The sequence below is a fragment of the Desmodus rotundus genome, chromosome 1 (genome assembly GCF_022682495.2).
Source record: "Desmodus rotundus isolate HL8 chromosome 1, HLdesRot8A.1, whole genome shotgun sequence".
Lineage (NCBI taxonomy): Eukaryota > Metazoa > Chordata > Mammalia > Chiroptera > Phyllostomidae > Desmodus > Desmodus rotundus.
The window spans coordinates 17,838,002-17,856,053 of NC_071387.1; the positions used below are offsets into that span (position 1 = coordinate 17,838,002).

Sequence of the window (18,052 nt, forward strand, 5' to 3'; positions counted from 1 at the left end):
GATTCAGTTCTTCTAGTTGTTTACCTAGTTTGGTTATTTTAGGTTTAGTTCGTGATAGTTGTGAGTTTATTGTCATTTCACTGTATACGTTTTTGATCTTCTTCTTTTTCTTAGATAAGTCCCTTTAACATTTCCTACAATAAAGGCTTGGTGATGTTGAACTCCTTTAACTTGACCTTATCTGGGAAGCACTGTACCTGCCCTTCCATTCTACAGGATATCTTTGCTGGATGGAGTCATCTTGGATGTAGATCCTTGCCTTTCATGACTTTTGAATACTTCTTTCCTGCCCCTTCTTGCCTGTAAGGTTTTTTTCTGAGAAATCAGCTGATAGCCTTATGGGAATTCATTTGTATGTAACTGTCTCCTTTGACTTGCTGCTTTTAAGATTCTCTTCTTCTTTTTAATCTTGGGTAATGTAATTATGATGTGCCTTTCTGTGTACTTCCTTGGGTCCAAAATCTTTGGGACCCTTTCAGCTTCCTGGACTTCCTGGAAGTCTATTTCCTTGGCCAGAGTAAAGAATTTCTCCTTCATTATTTTTTCAAAGAACTTTTCAATTCTTTACTTTTCCTCTGGTCCTTCTGACACCACTATGATTTGGATATTGGAATGTTTAAATTTGTCCTGGATTTTCCTAAGCCTGTCCTCATTTTTCTGAATTCTTGTTTCTTCATTGTGTTCTGGTTGAATGTTTATTTCTTCCTTCTGGTTCAAACCATTGATTTCAGTCCCAGTTTCTTTCCCTTCACTGCTGGTTTCCTTTATTTTACTTTTCGTGGCTTTCACTTTTTCCTCTATTTTGTGACTATACTCAACCATTTCTGTGAGCATCCTGATTACCAGTGTTTTGAACTGTGCGTGTGATAGGTTGGCTCTCTCTTCATCACTTAGTTGTATTCTTTCTAGAGTTTTGATATGTTCTTTCATTTGGGGCATATAATTTTGTCACTGGACACCTGTTACATAGCAAGGGGCGGAGCCTTAGGTATTCACCAAGGTGGTGCAACCCATGTCACTGTGCTGTGAGCGGCATGTGAGGGAGTGTTTCAGCAGGGAACAATGTGGACCGCTCAGCTCTGGGCTGGGTTTCATTCACTTCCCCCACTACCCATAAGTGAATGGGTTCTTCTGGTGCTGATTCCCAGGCTGGTGGGTTTGTGTACATTCCAGGACCCTGTGGGTCTCTCCAACCAACTCTCCTGTGAGACTGGTATTTCCTCTTGCTGCCTCAACCCCCACAGGTTTTTTTCCATCAGAGGCTTTGAAATTTTATTTCCCTGTGCTGGAACCCTGGGTTGCGCATTGTTCCAGATCTGGGCCTTGATGGTCTTGCCATTTCCCTGTATTCTTAAGTGGCAAACTCCACGCCAGTGGTGCTGTTGCTCTCTAGGTAGAACTGGTTGTGGTGAAGCAGTCCAGCAGGTTGCTACCCCACACCAAGGTCCCCGAAGAGCCCACTTGGAATAGGTAGTCATACTCGTCTTCCCAGGTCCCATTGTTGTGGAGCTTCCAGTCCATGTTTCATTTTGTCTTTGATCAGAAAGAAAAAGAATCAACAAGTAAAAATGCAGTGCACAGCCTTTGCCACCATTTGTCAAGCTCAGTTCCTCCGGATCAGAGGCAGGACAACCTCCAGCCCATCCACGGTGTTTAAGGTTATACAGACTTGAAAATACCAGTGACCTGGTATCCATTGAGCATCAACTAGGATGGTTCACACAAGGGGACTGCAAGGACTTTTGAAAGCAGGCCACAGATAGGATGCCACAATTTCTAGGTTCACCACCCTGTGTCCAGCTCCACCCATGACACTGGCCTCTTTCTGTTCTGGGGGGTGCAGAAGGGGACCATTGGCACAAGGCAGAAGTGAGCCATAGCTTTTGAGAAGCCTCAGCTGTGGGCCCAGGAGCCTCAATCACAACATTCTTCTCACCAGGAACCTCTCCCCACATGCTCTCCACATCACCACACGCTGCCTATTGTTCAAGACCTGTCCCCCAAACACCTTCCCAGGAATAATTCTCTCACCCCACCAGCCCACTAGTGCCAGAAATTAGTCTGAGGGTTCTACATACACTGTCCCCTTGAGTGGCTACAGTCATCGATAGACAGGTATGATTGTACCCATTAAAATGACACCAAGGCTCTGAGAGATTAAAATTGTCATCATGACTTACAAGGAATAGAGATAGGAATGAAGCCAGGATATGGGCTTCCATATACAGGCTATGTGAATCCAAAGCCTGTGTATTTAAGCACTTTCTTGGTGACACCACCTTCCAGGCAGCACCCCCTTTTCTGACCCACAGTGGTCCAGAAATGGTATGTCTCAGTTGGGTGCCTTCATCAGCTTGTAAGAAGAAGTATGTGTATGGATGACATCTTCCATCACTCCACTTCTCCCAGAGACCTAGGGCATATGGTGAGGTGTATGTAGTGATGAAACATTCATTTGTTCATTGTGGTTGAATTCAGCCAATAAGGAAAAGGAGTTAAAATGTTCTCAATACCAAAGTACTTTCCATACATTATTTTACCCAGCCCTATTCTAATTGGCCCTATTAAAATGCTTCAGGACAGACACTGTCACCTTTGGTAGACAGTTTCTTTGTTTCTGAGGCTGGTTACAATGGAGTGACTCACCCACTGCCTCCCACCATGTGAGCAGTGGAACCTGGGATGTCCACCCACCCCATTTCCCAGTGGTGCTGCATTCTTGCCACACTTAATTGGCCTTCTGATTTCACAGTTAAATCTGGTTCCAAATGGCAGCCTTTCATGGAATCACTATCTTTTTTGTTTTGTTTTGTTTTGAGAGTGTGTTTTGAGTAATTTCAGGTCACTAAGTAGATCTGGAAGAGATGAGATGAGCAGGAACAGTGTTGGCCTCCCATCAATGAAAACAGACCGTTTGTGGAGTGGGAGGGGAAAGGTGGGACTGCCCAGAAAGAAAACTGGACTCAAAAGGAATATAAAGGCAGAGGTGTGGGGTGCAGAGCCACAGTCAGGGAAAGACTCACTATCAGGGACCGTCACTGAGGCGGCATAGTTCCCTCCAAGATGAAGCTGCTGCTGCTGTGTCTCGGGCTGACTGTGGTCTGTGCCTATCACAAAGGGAAGCGTGACATTGTGAAATGCAACTTGGACATGTCAAAGGTAGAGTCAGGGTTTGTAGGGAGTTTAGACTTTGGGGGTGGTTTGGGGGATACTGAAGTGAGGTGGCCCACCTGGAGAGTGAGGGTTTTGGTGTGAGACCAAAGGGATGGTTTCTGACCTTGGTCAAAGAGCAGTTGTACCATGTGGAAAGATGACAACCCACAGGGACCTCCATTCTCACTGCAGGGACAGTGGAAAGAGTTCTACGTGGGGTGTGAAACCACCTGAGTTCTAATTCTATCTTCATATCATCACTATAAGGCCTGACCCAGGGGCCATAGTTCAAGGACACTGGGTTCATGCAGTGTCTCGTCTCTTCTTTTTTTAAAATTTATTTTAATAATATATTTATTGATTATGCTATTACAGTTGTCCCATTTCCCCCCTTCACTCCACTCCATCCTGCACACCCCTCCCTCCCACATTCCCCCCCTTTAGTTCATGTCTATGGGTCATAAGTTCTTTGGCTTCTACATTTCCTATACTATTCTTTCCCTCCCCCTGTCTATTTTCTACCTACCATTTATACTACTTATTCTCTGTACCTTTCCCCCTCTCACCCCCTCCCACTCCCCTATTGATAACCCTTCATATGATCCCCATTTCTGTGGTTCTGTTCCTGTTCTAGTTGTTTGCTTAGTTTGCTTTTGTTTTTGTTTTAGATGTGCTTGTTAATAACTGTGAGTTTGCTCTCATTTTTACTGTTCATATTTTTTTATCATCTTTTTTGTAGATAAATCCCTTTAACATTTCATATAATAAGGGCTTGGTGATGATCAACTCCTTTAACTTACCTGAGAAGCACTTTATCTGCCCTTCCATTCTAAATGATAGCTTTGCTGGATACAGTAATCTTGGATGTAGGTCCTTGCCTTTCATGACTTGGAATACTTCTTTTTAGCCCCTTCTTGCCTGTGAGGTCTCTTTTGAGAAAGCAGCTGACAGTCTTATGGGAACTCCTTTGTAGGTATTTGTGTCATTTTCTCTTGCTGCTTCTAAGATACTCTCCTTCTGTTTAATCTTAGGTAATGTAATTATGATGTGCCTTCCTGTGTTCCTCCTTGGGTCTAGTTTCTTTGGGACTCTCTGAGCTTCCTGGACTTCCTGGAAGTCTATTTCCTTTGACAGGTTAGGGAAGTTCTCCTTCATTATTTGTTCAAATAAGTTTTCAATTTTTTGTTCTTCCTCTTCTCCTTCTGCCATCCCTATAATTTGGATTTTGGAACATTTAAAGATGTCCTGGAGGTTCCTAAGCCTGTCCTTATTTTTCCGAGTTCTTGTTTCTTCATTCTTTTCTGGTTGGATGTTTCTTTCTTCCTTCTGGTCCACACTATAGATTTGAGTTCCAGTTTCCTTCCCATCACTATTGATTCCCTGTGCATTTACCTTTGTTTCTCTTAGCATAGCCTTCATTTTTTCATCTAATTTGCGACCAAATTCAATCAATTCTGTGAGCATCCTAATTACCAGTGTTTTGAACTGTAGCCATCTGATAGGTTGGCTATCTGTTTGCTGCTTAGTTGTATTATTTCTGGAGCTTTGATCTGTTCTTTCATTTGGGCCATTTTTTTTTTTGTCTTGGCGCACCTGTTAAGTAAAGGGGCAGAGCCTTAGGTGTTCACTGGGGCCTGCTCCACTCTCTGCTGGATTTCAGTCACTCCCTTTGCTACCCACAATCAAATTGGGACCCTCTGGTGCTGATTCCCGAGTGCATGGGCTTGTGCACGCTTTAGGTCCCTGTGGATCTCTCCAACGAACTCTCCTGTGAGGCTGGGAGTTTCTCCTGCTGCCGCCTCAACCCCCACCTGTGTTTTCAATCAGAGGTTTGAGACTTTATTTCCCTGGGCTGGAGACCTGGGTTGGGCAGTCTGTTTTGCTCCCCTGCCGTTCCTCTTGGTTTATCTATGTGCGAATGTGGGGCCGTGGGGTCTGCTAGCTGTTGCACTGCCTGCCCCGTTCGTTCCACAATCCACCACCTCACTGGGTCCACCAGCCACTGCCTTGCCATGAGTCCTCTCTGCCCAGCTTCCGGTCTCCACACCTCCTACTGGTCTGGATGAATGTTTCTTCTTTATCTCCTTGGTTGTCAGACTTCTGTGTGGTTCTATTTTCTGTCAGTTCTGGTTGTTTTTTGTTTTAAAATTTTTGTTGTCCTTCTTTCGGTAGTGCGAGAAGGCGCAGTGTGTCTACCTATGCCTCTATATTGGCCAGAAGCTTCTCATCTCTTCTTTTCTCTCCCAACCACTTTACTGATTTATTGCAGATTTCAGGGAGGTGGTATACCATTCTCTTGGCCTCGAGCAGGAGGAATATCATAGAAGAAAATGGTAGCATGAGAATGTTTGCAAAACACACCGAGGTGTTGGGTAACTCTTCTCTGTTATTTAAATATGATAAAAAGTAAGTATGGCATTTTTACTTGGGGAAAGAAGCTGAGCATGGTCTTGGAGCTTTACACACACACACACAATCATGCACATTCCTGTGCACATTTACACTGTGGGCCTGTGTCCAAATCAGAGTCCCTTCTCAGGCACTGACCCTCGACTTGATCAACGTGAAGATTTCTAGACTCAGAGATAAGAATTGCTGACAAGAATAGGTTTAACAGGGAGTAGAGGAGATAGGGCAGAGGGGATTTGAGCCATAAGTAGTGTGACAATGTAGTTTAGGGAAGAGCATAGGATGGGGATCAAGAGCCTGGCTCTCTTGTGAAACTATCTTTAACTAGTTGTGTGAACTAGAAATTTCATTGCTTTCCACTCCAGTTGCCCCTTGGGTAAAAGAAAATGATCATAATTGTCTCCTATGGCTTTTTTCTTTTTTGTGTAAGGGCTGAATGAGGTAATGTTTGTACAGCATTTATCTGAGATGCTGGCACATCTGAGCCTTCAGCCAAGTGTGTAGACAGGTAGCTGTGGCATAAGTGATAGTGGGAAGTGGTGGGAGAGGAATAGTGGTATCAGTAGTTGACTCATTCTTAAAGTAGCAATAAAGTAAAACATGAAAATAAAAGTTCTTTCAACATTTTCCCAAAGGTTTTCAATGGTTTGTGAAATGGGACACTCAGGTTACAGGTGGAGTAGGAGGGAGCCAGCCCAACAGTATCTCACTGGCACCAATCAGCTCATTCTGTTTCACAGGGTCAAGGGTGTGTGTACTGAACTTACTTTCGTTACTAATGAAACAAAGGAGAAAGGTGTATATAGTGTTACGTGTAAGTACACATTTTAAAAAGTCTTTGTAAATTCTATTTCCAACAACAAGAAATTTACTAAATCCCAATATCTTTAGGATGGAGATCCATTTCTGATTAATCTTATTTAGGTACTATACATGAGGCCATTGAATAGCCAATATTCTCCAACTATTTGGGGGAACCTTGCTAGTAAAAGCCAAGGCCTGGCATATAACCATGAGAATACGATGGCCACGTGGTCATATGTACCACTGGCAACAAAAGAAAACTGGTCCCCTAAAAAAGTAAATTGTTTGGAAAACTTCTGATTCCACACCCACCATGATGGTGCTGGAGGCAATTGCTACAGCACCTTGGCTGGACACGGTGCCGGCATGTAATACCAGCAGGGCTTCTGGACAGGACAGAGACAGACAGTTGGCAGACATGACTGAGGGTGGTTGGTGGGCCTCAGGGAAAACAATAGAAGGATAGGTGCAGCTGTGGCTGAATTTCCTACCACTAGGAATGAAGGTACCATGGGTTGTCATTTCCACCCTTAGAAGTCACCAGATGAAGCCCTGGAGGCAAATGGAAGGCTTGAATATTACCTTGACCTCTTCCAGGATAGACACTTGAATTAGTTTTGTAAAAGAAAATAGGTAAGAGTTTCACTTGCTTGCCATGGACCTAAGAATTTCTGACCTGTGTTCTGTTTCCTCCACAGATGAGGGATACAATACATTTTACATAATTGAAGCAGTCTACGATAAATATGTGATATTTCATAACATGAATTTTCATAATGGGAGAAAAACCGACGTGATAGAGCTGAATGGTAGAGTATTCTCATGCTGATATTCACCTTGGAGTAGGCTGCAGATACAAAGATTATTCCAATCTTCTCCTGGGCCACCTGTCCTCCCACAAAGAGAGGTGTTCAGCATGGGTAACCCACAGGCTCAGTGACGAGACGTTGATGAAATATGTCTCTGTGCAGAAGGACATCCTAAAAATGTCAAAGTCAACACATGCTACAGCCCCTCCCTCACTTCCTTCTAAGCATCAGTCACTGTCAACCATCCCCATCATGTGTCCCCCCAGCTGCAAGGGCGTCCATGACCAACACAAAGTCACAGCCATGACTGTCACTCTTCCCACAGCCAGAAGACCATATGTAAATAAAAGACTGAAGAAAAGGTTTGAGGAAATTTGCCGAAACCGTGGAATTCCAACGGAACACATACTGGATGTAAGCAAGACAGGTAAGTTTAGCTCTCTCTGGTTTCCTCTTCCTGAGTCCCTGTGTTACTGATTGGAGAAAAGCAAGAGAAGGTAACACCTGCAATGGGTCCCCCTGCCCTACCATAGAATATCATTCAGTTTCTCACTGGGAAGTAAGGGACTGGTGGTTGACTCTGCTCTGTTCTGCCTCTACAGATCGCTGTCTCCAAACCCGATGGAGGCCCGGAGCCCAGGCCTATGGGAAGTGGATGTCCTATGAGGCAGTGGTGACCCCGTCACCACCGCCCATCATGACCAGCGAGTCTTGATGCCCAGAGGTTACAATAGAGACGTTTGGTGAGGAAGCTTGTGGGGTGAGCTTGAAATTTGGAGTTGGGGGTTGTGGTTCAGCAGCCACCCCTTCATTAGCTTTAGAGCAGATGATCTCACACCTGAAAGGAAGAAACAACATGTGCACCTCACGGATCACTGTGTGGATGCCCTGCTGCTGGAAAGACCTCAGGAATTGATAATGTCCTGAAATCACTAACACTTAAAATGTGAAACAGGGCAAGAGTACCAGGGTGTGAGCGTGAAACTCAAATACACTTCTGGGTCTTGTTCATCTTCCAAGGCCTTTCCCTTGGGCTCACCCTCCAATTTCTGGTAATGCTGTCTTCCTTTGATCTCTGCACATCCTTAACTTTGGATCTGGAAGTGGACCTCCTCTTTGTCATACAGCTGCAAAATATCCTCATGTGTTTCCTCCCGCAGCTATATTGTGGGGCTTTTTTTCAGGTAACATAAGGGAAAGTCTTAGTAAGTAGGGCTTGCATAAAGCCAGCATCTCAAAATGGTCATTATGGTTGTTGGCATTCTTTCTTGACTTATCAAAATTCTGCAAAATCTTTAATGCTGAGGATGGCAAAAACCAGCCTGGGGTCCTCCACTGAGTCCTTGCTGTTTTTCACGTACACATTCCAGGGAAGCATAAGCTGGGGACATAGTAGAAAAGGAAAAGTCATTCCCAAAGCACTCTTTCCCCATATTCTCAAAAGTAGTATGGGTGAGAGCATGCTGTTACCTGCATCTTCACCATTGTTCTCTTAATGGAAACTCTCTTTGTCCTCAGTTTAATCCAGGAAGTGCTTAATGAGTTTCTGCCTGCTGTCTCTCATCTGCTCATTTAGGTCCAAGTGAATGCTTCCTTCCACGGTCCCCATGTCATCTTGTGATAAGTACTTTGACCTGATTTCCAGCACTGTCATCCAGGAAGGCATTATCTCTGAATCTTCAGGATTTCTCTGTATGTCTAGAAACTCATCAACTCACCAAGAATCAAAGGTTTTCTCCAAATATCTAACTCTCTAAGCCATACCTGGGAGAACTCTACCGTGAATAACACTTTCTTCTACCTGGTCAATAAATCATATAAACTGCAGTTGTGAGACTGTCTTTGTGTACGTAACACACCTGGTGCTGACAGCAGGGCAATGAGGGGCTCCTTGGCCCTGTTCCCATAACTGTCCTCCAGTTTCTCAGATTCTTCCTGGGTTCTAGGATTCTCCCAGCTCTGCAGTCATTCTCTGTCCCTGTGAGCCCTGCCTGGCCTTTGATTTGCCTGTTTCTTAGTGACCCAATAAAGCCAATAAGGAGCTGCCCCACAGTTTGCCCCATCCTGGAATTCTCCTTCTGAGTGTGGCACTAAGAGATGGATGCTCTGAGGCTACCCAGTGTGCCATGTGTCAGGGCCTGGCCTCCACACCTGGCTTTTCTACACCCCCAGGCTTGGAGGGAGTGGGTGTCAGAAAACCTCCCTAAGGACCACTGGTATCTACTGTGCACATCGTCCGTTAGATACTAGTGTCCCTAAATACATTAAAATATAAGCTTGAATTCAAATTGGGGTGGAGGACCCTCCCATTCTGTACAGGTGCCCTGTCAATGTAACAGTACCCTTGCTGGGCTAGGCTACTTTGAGGGTTCTCATTGATATGGAAGCCACAGGACTTGAACAACATTGTTTTCTCCTGGGTATGCAACACATAGACTTATACCCATGAACAGTGGTTGATTTCCCTTGGGAAGGACATTCCCCCCCCCCCCCCCCCCCCGCCCATCCCCAACCCTAGGGCCTTTTGTACAAGATTGCACTATGTCCATGCCACTGATGCTCCACTTCCTAACAGATTTCATTATGAGCAACATAAGTGCCAATTTCCCTCAACAAGTTAAAGGGAATGTACTAGATCCATATTAGCATGGTTTGATCTCAATAAAATTGCTGAAGGACACATACATGCAGCATAACGTCATTCACATAAATCGTAAATAACACAGAGAACAATGGAAAATATCATTTGTGGACCCTGTGCATGCGATAATGCAGAACTTCTCAGAACGTGCTCACCAATCAGCTAGGGACCCTGATAAACTGTGAGCTCTGAGTCAGCAGGTCTTGGTGGCCTGTGAGACTCTGCTTTCTAACAGGCTCCCATAGATGCCAGTGCTCTCTACCTTGGGTGGAGTGACTAACATGAAGGGACACTGTGCTTCTTACCTTCTATATTTTAAAAAGATTTTATTTATTTTTCGAGAGACTATAAGAGAGGGAGAGAAACATCAATGTGCGGTTGCCTCTCATGCACCCCTTACTGGGGACCTGGCTTGCAACCCAGACATGTGCCCTGACTGGGTATGACACCTTCAACCCTCTGGTTCGCAGGCCGACACTCAATCCACTGAGCCATACCTGCCAGGGCTCCTTCTTACCTCCTTCAGTGCATCCATGCCTTGGATTATTTTGATTCACCTGGTTGGTGGGAACTCTTCAGTTGTACTCCTGGACTCCCATAACTTTAAGACATTCTAGCCCACAAGTGGTTGTTAAAATAGGTGTTTCCATGGAGACATGAGGGATGGCACCTCCTATTCCACTTTCTTGTTCATGACAACCCAGGTTGGTGATTATTTCATGGAAAGACACACATGGAAAAAGACACTGAATTTCAAACCTATATTTTGATTTTCTAGGATATCGAATAAAAACAGGAATTGAATGAAAGTTATGGCGTAATCTGCCTTCAATGGGATTGATGCTACTGCTTCTTGGTGCACTTTGCTCAGGGACTGGAGGGTCAGGCTCACAGTCAAGTCCCCTTGGGTATTTTCCATCATGATATTTAAATCTAAGTTTTTTCTTTCTTTTTTTTTTTTAGTTCTATATCACCCTAGTATCACCTTGCTTTCCATCAACACCTTCTTAGAATTGTGAATAAATTGAGTTGGTTAAAAGAAGAGAAACAAACCTGTTGTAAAAAGAACCACAGAATAAATCCCACATGCAGGCCATTGTGAATGGGATTCCTCACTAGGTCATCCATGCTCAGTTCCTTCTGAGAGTTCCCTCTGCCTGTGCTCCAGAAATTCAGTGAGGAAGCTGTGGTGTTGGCATCCAGCTGGACAGGAGAAATGGGTCCTGCAGTAGTTTCCTGATTGTGCAGGAGCAAATCACTAGGAACTACAGGCCAAAACAGAGAGTTTATTGTCCTGTAGTTCTGGGGGTAAGTTGTCTGACATGTGGCTCCCTGAACCAAAATCAACAAGCCTGGTGTCTGGCCCCATACTCAGATCATCTTCTGTGTCCTTTCTTAGAGTGTAAAATTTTCTCCTTGGTCGTTTTCTTGTGTATTCTTGGTTGTTAATTGCTATGTATTTTCCCCAGTTTGTTTATTTCATAGTGTAAAATTTGTATGTTTAGCATTAGCCAGCTGGACTCAGTTTAGAGGATCCCAATTTGGTTGGCAACTTCCAAATGATCATATTCGGAAGGCAGCTGAACATTTGCCTTCTTCTCTCCATCAGGCCTGAGCAGGCTGTTGGCCTTGACCTTGTGTTGTAGAGCTCCCTCACTGCCTGTTTGGCCTGGTGCTTTTTGGCCTCAACACCCACAATGGACACAAGTGTGCCGTTGTCTTCCATCTTCTTCATGGCTCCCTGCGTGGACAGGGGGACATGATGATGGCAGCGGGGTGCAGCCTGTGTCTCCTGGGGGTGGAGACTTAGGCTGCCTCCTAAGCTACAGTGTTCGACTGGGGAAAGGTGTATGGTGTGCAGATCTTTGTATGTGGGTTTTTAAGCCTTTCAACTCTGCTTCCTTTGCCTTCTAAGCCTTTGATTTGGCTTTGACTATGGCTTTGGAATGGGCAGGAACTTAATTTTCCCTGTGGGCACCATGTCCATTAAAGGCTGTGTTTTTTAAAAACGATTAGTTATTATCATGAGTTTTTGCTGCTATAGAGAAATGATATTGATTTTGTAAGTTGAATACTTTAGCAACGTTAACGGATTTATCAATAATTGTAATGAAATTGGTTCTAATACTTTGTGGACTCTTGGTTTTATACATATATGGTCATATTGTTGCAAATACTGCAAAAATACCAGTTCTAATACTTCAGCTTCTCTCTCTCTTTTTTTCTCTTCTTGAAACTTTAGCCAGAACCTCCAGGGATACTTAAATATTGAAACCATAGTTTCTATCCTGGAATTGGTATAGAAGTAAGGCCTTTGCCACTGACTATATTCATGTTGCCTATCTGCTGATATATTTGCTGTCAAAACGATGTTAGGAACACTATTTTCTACCGCAATGTAGCAAACTTACAAAAATTTTATTCATAAAATGAATCCATTCCTCTTGCTAATACATCTGTGTTTCCAAAAAAACAATTGTACTCAATGTTCTATTTTGAATTTGTATCAAAAAATGTGGAAATGTTCTTTCTCTATTACTGTGTTAACACCTATATAATACCTTATTTGCCTCTTGTGCTGCAAGACAAAAAATGCGGGTATTTCCCACCCAGTCCTCCAGGGAAGCACTTTGCTGTCCCCTTCTGTCTACCGTGCCTGTTCCCCTGACTGCTCTTTGCTCCGGAGATTTGTGCTGCACTGTCCCTCAAATACACGAGTTTGTCAAATTGAGCTCCTCAGAGCACCTTCCATAAAATGAACATTAAAGTATATAATTGTGAAATTCAGGAGAAATTATTTTTAAACACTATATTTGTCTATGTTTTGAGAAAGTGCAAGGGAGGGAGATGGTGAGGGAGAGTAACATGGATCGGTTGCCTCTCATGTGCATCCTGACTGGGAACAAAACCTGCACCTCGGCTTGTACCCTGACTAGAATCAAAACAAGTGAGCTTTTGTTTTGCACGATAACACCTAAGACACTGAGCCACACTCTTTAAGGCTCAGGAAATCTTTTTAAGTTCCCTGTTACTGTCCCCCTTGAATGACTTCATGCTGAATGGAGGAAATTTAGATAACGTCAAATAAACTTCCTGTGTAAATGTCAAACCAGGACACGCTGAGGGTATCTGTCATTTCAAGAGCAACAAGGGAGACTCCAAATCTCCATTCCCAGCTTCAGAGATCTGCCAGCTGAGTGTCTTGTCCCAGGACACACTTGAGTTGACACTGTCTCCCCCTGGAGTAAGCCCAACAAGAAGATACCAGCTGTTGTTCTGTTTTTTTTTTTTTTTTTTTTAAGAAATGCATTTTATGGATTTTGCTACTATAGTTGTCCCATTTCCCCCTATTTCTTACCCTCTGCCCTGCACATGCCCTGCCCCTTGCATTTCTCCACCCCCTTAGTTCAAGTCCATGAGTTGTACATATGAGCTCTTTGTCTTCTCCATTCCCTCTACTATTCTGAACCTGCCCCTGTCTGCTTTCTACCTACCATTTATGCTACTTATTGCCTGTTCATTTTCCCCATTCTCCCCTCCCCTTTCCACCTGATAACCCTCCATTGATCTCCATTCTGTGATTTGGTTCCTGATCTAGTTCTTTCCTTAGTTTTGTCTTTTTTTAGGTTTGATTGTGGATACTTGTGAGCTTGTTGTCATTTTAATGTTCGTACTTTGATCTTCCTCTTTTCCTGAGATAAGTCCCTTTAACATTTCCTATGATAAAGGCTTGGTGATGATGAACTCCTTCAAGTTGACCTTACCTGGGAAGCACTTTACCTGCCCTTCCATTCTACATGAAAGCTTTGCTGGAAAGAGTCATATTCAATGCAGATCATTGCCTTTCACCACTTTTGAATACTTCTTTCCAGCCCCTTCTTGCCTGTAAGGTTTCCTTTGAGAAATCAGCTGATAATCTTATGGGAACTCCTTCGTAGGTAACTGTCTCCTTTTGTCTTGCTACTTTTAAGATTCTCTTCTTCCCTTTAATCTTGGGTAATGTAATTATGATGTGCCAAGCTTGGTGTGTGCTTCCTTGGGTCCAAAATCTTTGGGACTCTCTCAGCTTCCTGGACTTCCTGGCAGTGTATTTCCTTGGCCAGAATAGAGAAGTTCTCCTTCATTCTTTTCTCAAATAAGTTTTCAATTCTTTGCTGTTCCTCTTCTCCTCTGACACCCTTATGATTTGGATGTAGGAATGTTTAAAGTTCTCCTGGAGGTTTCTAAGCCTCTCCTTGTGTTTCTGAATTCTTGTTTCTTTATTCTGTTTTGGTTGAATGTTTATTTTCTTCTTCTCATCTCAACCGTTGATTTGAGTCTCAGTTTCCTTCTTTTCACTGTTGATTCCCTTTATTTCACCTATCATAACATTCACTTTTTCCCCTATTTTGCCACCATACTCTGGCGAGTGGTCCAGGAGGGGACAATATGGACTGCTCATCTCTGGGCTGGATTTCAGTCATTTCCCCCATTTCCCATAAGGAAATTGGGTCCTTCTGGTGCTGATTCCAAGGTGGGTCGGGGGAGGGGGGTTGTTCCAGGACCCTGTGGTTCTTTCCAACAAACTCTCATGTAGGACTGTGATTTCCTCCCACTGCCTCAACCCCCACAGGTTCTTTCAGTCTGAGGCTTTGAGACTTTATTTCCCTGGGCTGGGACCTGGGTTGCAAAGTCTCTCGGCTCCTCAGTTTATCTCTCTGGTTCATCTGCTTGGAAATGTGGGACTGCCTGCTCTGCCAGCTGACATCTGGTCTGGTCTGCCTGTTTCCTCCTTGCCTTGTGTCCTCTGCACCCGGCTGACAGTCTCCACCCCTTCTACCACTCGGGGTGAACATTTCTTATTTAACTCCTTAATTATTGGACTTCTGTAATTTCTGGTTGTTTTAAATTTGTTGTTGTCTTTCTTTTTGTTGTGGAAACAGGCAAAGTGTGTACACCTGTGCATCCTTCTCAGCCAGAAGTCAAAGTGTACAAGTCTATGGACCAGCCATGTGGCTCTCAAATATTGTACTATGTTAAAGAGGTCTCTGCCACCCAGAGGATACCAGCTGTTGTTCTTAAAAGTCAGGGCTTTTGAAACATTGTTCTGCTGCTCATAAACCCTTTATGATTTGATCAAAGCACCCAGCGCTTTGATTGGCTCCTCGAAAAATAGACGGTTGCTGGCTGACCCTTTGGCAAAGAAAGACAGAGGATGGGAGTGCCAGCCAGCTGAGGAAATCACTGTCTGAGGAGAAGACTTGGTCAGCAGTACAGACAGCGATGGCCCACCTGCCTGGCTTCCCACAGCCACCTTTGGTTTCCCATGGCTCTGTTACACCTGAGTTGTTATGTACACTTTCCATCAGACACCCATGAGCACTGTTGTCTCTGGACTCCCTGTGTGAAATACTCAGCCTCAGGTATCAGTACTTCCCCTCCACCGCAGTGTTCCGTCCCCAGGTGTCATCTCACACAGAGGACTCCTCTGTGCCCCAAGCATTAGGCACTTGCTCTTTTCCCTCGTCCCTTGACTGACTTCTCATCTTTATTTCTTTACAACCTGGACCCAGGTCCCCGAAGGTAAGTGCAATGAAGCCAAGATGTTGATTTTGTTACCTCTGAGGCCAACACCTGAAACAGTTCTTAGCTCCATCCACAGAGGCTCTCCACGTGCATTGGCTTCATCAGTGGGCTTCCATGACCTACCCAGGAAAGCCTTGTGACTTGTGTGACCAGTGGCATGGGAACGTGCAAATGTCACATGCACCAGGATTTTTTAAAGCTCTCTGGGTGGTCAAAAGTGCAGTCAAAGTTGAAACACATCCATGTAGGGATGGGAAGCAATGGTTTAGTTTCCTTTCTCCAAAGGAGAATCAAAGATCTGGAGCCGTGGTGACGGGGTGTCTGGAGCTGCTCCACATAGCACTCTGGGCATTGGTCATTGCAGGTGGATGATCACAGATTGGCCCAGGTACTCAGAGAGACTCCAGGGAATAGCTTAGGGCCCCTCACAGGTGACCTCTCCACCACCCCTGGCTCAGGTTTATCTCCAATGGATTTGGGCAGGCACCTGGGGTAGACATTACCTGGAGACTGAATTCATGCTGCGAGGACATCTGCAGGAGGCCTGTGGTCTCTTGGTGGCTGTACATGTGCATGGCAACTGCCTTCTTCCAGGTGCTGTAAGAAAGAGCCAGGAGTCCTGAGGCTGACACTGAGTTGGTGCTAAGAGCCCATGGGACACATTGGGAGACCTCTTTCAGAAAGCCTGGGACTTGTGCTGGCTTCCCCAAACTCTCTGCTGGTGAGAGAAGTGAGCTGGGCATAGAGCATGAAGGAAAAGGCAGCGCAAGGAGGGTGTGGGGAAATAGGGAAGTACGAGGCTCCCACAGACTTCTCCAAGGGTATGTTTTTAGCACGTGGGTGTCTATGGACATTGGCAGGAGTTGCAAAGGTTAGCATTAGGGCCTGTAAGGGCAGTGCATTGGCAGAAACTTCAGCTAGTGTGTGGTTTGTTAGAGGTAGTCCACCAAATGTGTCTTGGAACCACTAGCATTTGCTTATCAGAACTCAGGGCCCATCTGGGTAAGTGTAGAATCTGGACCAGGGTCGGGTGGTCAAATATGATGCAGCTGGATTTATGTGGATGCTTTGGAGTCCTCAGTTAGACCCATGGAACTCCACTGCCTTTAGGAAATTAGGAAGCAGCATCTCCTATAATGTTCCAGGGCCTCATCCAAGCCTCCTCTCTGTGGCCTGTGTCAGTGCAGGGCTGAGAAGTGGTTAGGTTTGTCTACCAAAGATAGGCCTAGCCTGATTAATGTCAGAAATGAAAAATCACATTCATAAGAACCAGAAGTTCCATGTGCAAATGCTAACTGCAAAGTCATTTCCTATTGTTAACAGTAGCTTACTGAGGTACTATTGATATTCAGCTGCACATATGTAAAGTATAAACCTCACCCTGACCAGTGTGGCTCAGTGGGTTTGGTGTTGCTCTATGGACCCAAGTTTGCTGGTTCAATTCCTAGTCCCTTCCCCTTTCCCTGAAGACAGATAAAGAAACAAAGCTTTAAAGAAAGGAAGGTATAATATTTGATAAGTTTGTACAGGGAGATAACCGTGAAACCATCACCACAGTCAAGACAGTGAGTTTCCCCTTCCTTCTCTGCAGTTTCCTCTGTGCCTTTGTGATCCCTGCCTCCCTCCCTCTGTGCCACCCAGAGCCCTAGGCAACCATCAGTCCACTTTCTGTATCTGGATTTTGCATTTTCCAGAGATTATACAAATTCAGTTTTCAGTATGTACTTTGTTGTTATCCTGCCTATTTTCACTCATCATAATTATTCTGACATGCTTTCATGTTGTGTTTATCAATAGCCTCTTCCTTTTTCATTTTTGGTCCTTGTTCCCTTGCATGGGCATACCACCAAGTACTTACCCATTTCTGTTGATGGACTTTTTCTTGGTCTTAGTTTTCAGCTATAGCAAAAAATTCCTTTGAACACTCATGGACAAATGTCTTCATGAATAAATATTTACATTTCTCTTGGGTTATAGCTAGGAGTGAAATGGCTGGGTCACATAGTAGGTGTGTGTTTCATTCTTGGAAGAAGCCGAGCTACTTTTCTAGAGTGATTGTACCATTTTACGTTTCCATCAGCTGTGAGGGTGACTTCCAGTGTCTCTGTTCCTCACCAACGCTTGGTAGTTTAAGTCAGAAAAATTGTGATGTGTTATACAAAACCGAAACTCCCAACAATTTCTTACAATCTAGTGAAACACGTTAAGTACCTGCATGAAAACAATCAGCTAATGTTTTCACACAGAAGGCTTCCCACACTGCTCATTCACCAACAATCACCTACCTTGTTGCTTTGTTTCCACAAGCCTGTGATGGTTTTCTTAGAATGTCGGAGACACAGTCACTTTGGCTGATGATTCTGATCCTACCATTGGGTTTGGCATATCACTCAAGTTTTCCACACAAATGTTTAAACATGTTGCAGTATGTAAACACAAATGTAAACATAATGTGTTTCCCAAGCAATTGCCAAAAACCTTATATTGACAGATACAAATATTATATGAATATTTGGGCATGAATATGGAAACCTGGGTGGGAGAACATTCTGTGGCACTTGCTTTCATTTCTCCTTCTGTCCCTGTCTCTCGCTTAGTCTTTTTCTATATACAGAACACTGAGATCTGGATTCACTGGGAAACCGGTTTGTGACCAGACAAGGAGAACAGA

At 44.2% G+C, this 18,052-nt stretch overlaps 1 protein-coding gene across 1 annotated transcript; it reads left to right on the forward strand.

Annotated features, from left to right (window-relative positions):
- The first annotated feature begins 2,983 nt into the window (after positions 1-2,983).
- LOC112306252 (allergen Fel d 4-like) lies at positions 2,984-9,002 on the forward strand. Its single transcript, XM_045196827.2, has 7 exons — positions 2,984-3,159; positions 5,423-5,559; positions 6,303-6,376; positions 7,065-7,175; positions 7,501-7,602; positions 7,778-7,918; positions 8,752-9,002. Exons 1-6 carry the CDS (start codon positions 3,064-3,066, stop codon positions 7,888-7,890), a joined length of 633 nt encoding a protein of 210 aa, XP_045052762.2. The 5' UTR covers positions 2,984-3,063; the 3' UTR covers positions 7,891-7,918; positions 8,752-9,002.
- The last annotated feature ends 9,050 nt before the right edge of the window (positions 9,003-18,052 follow it).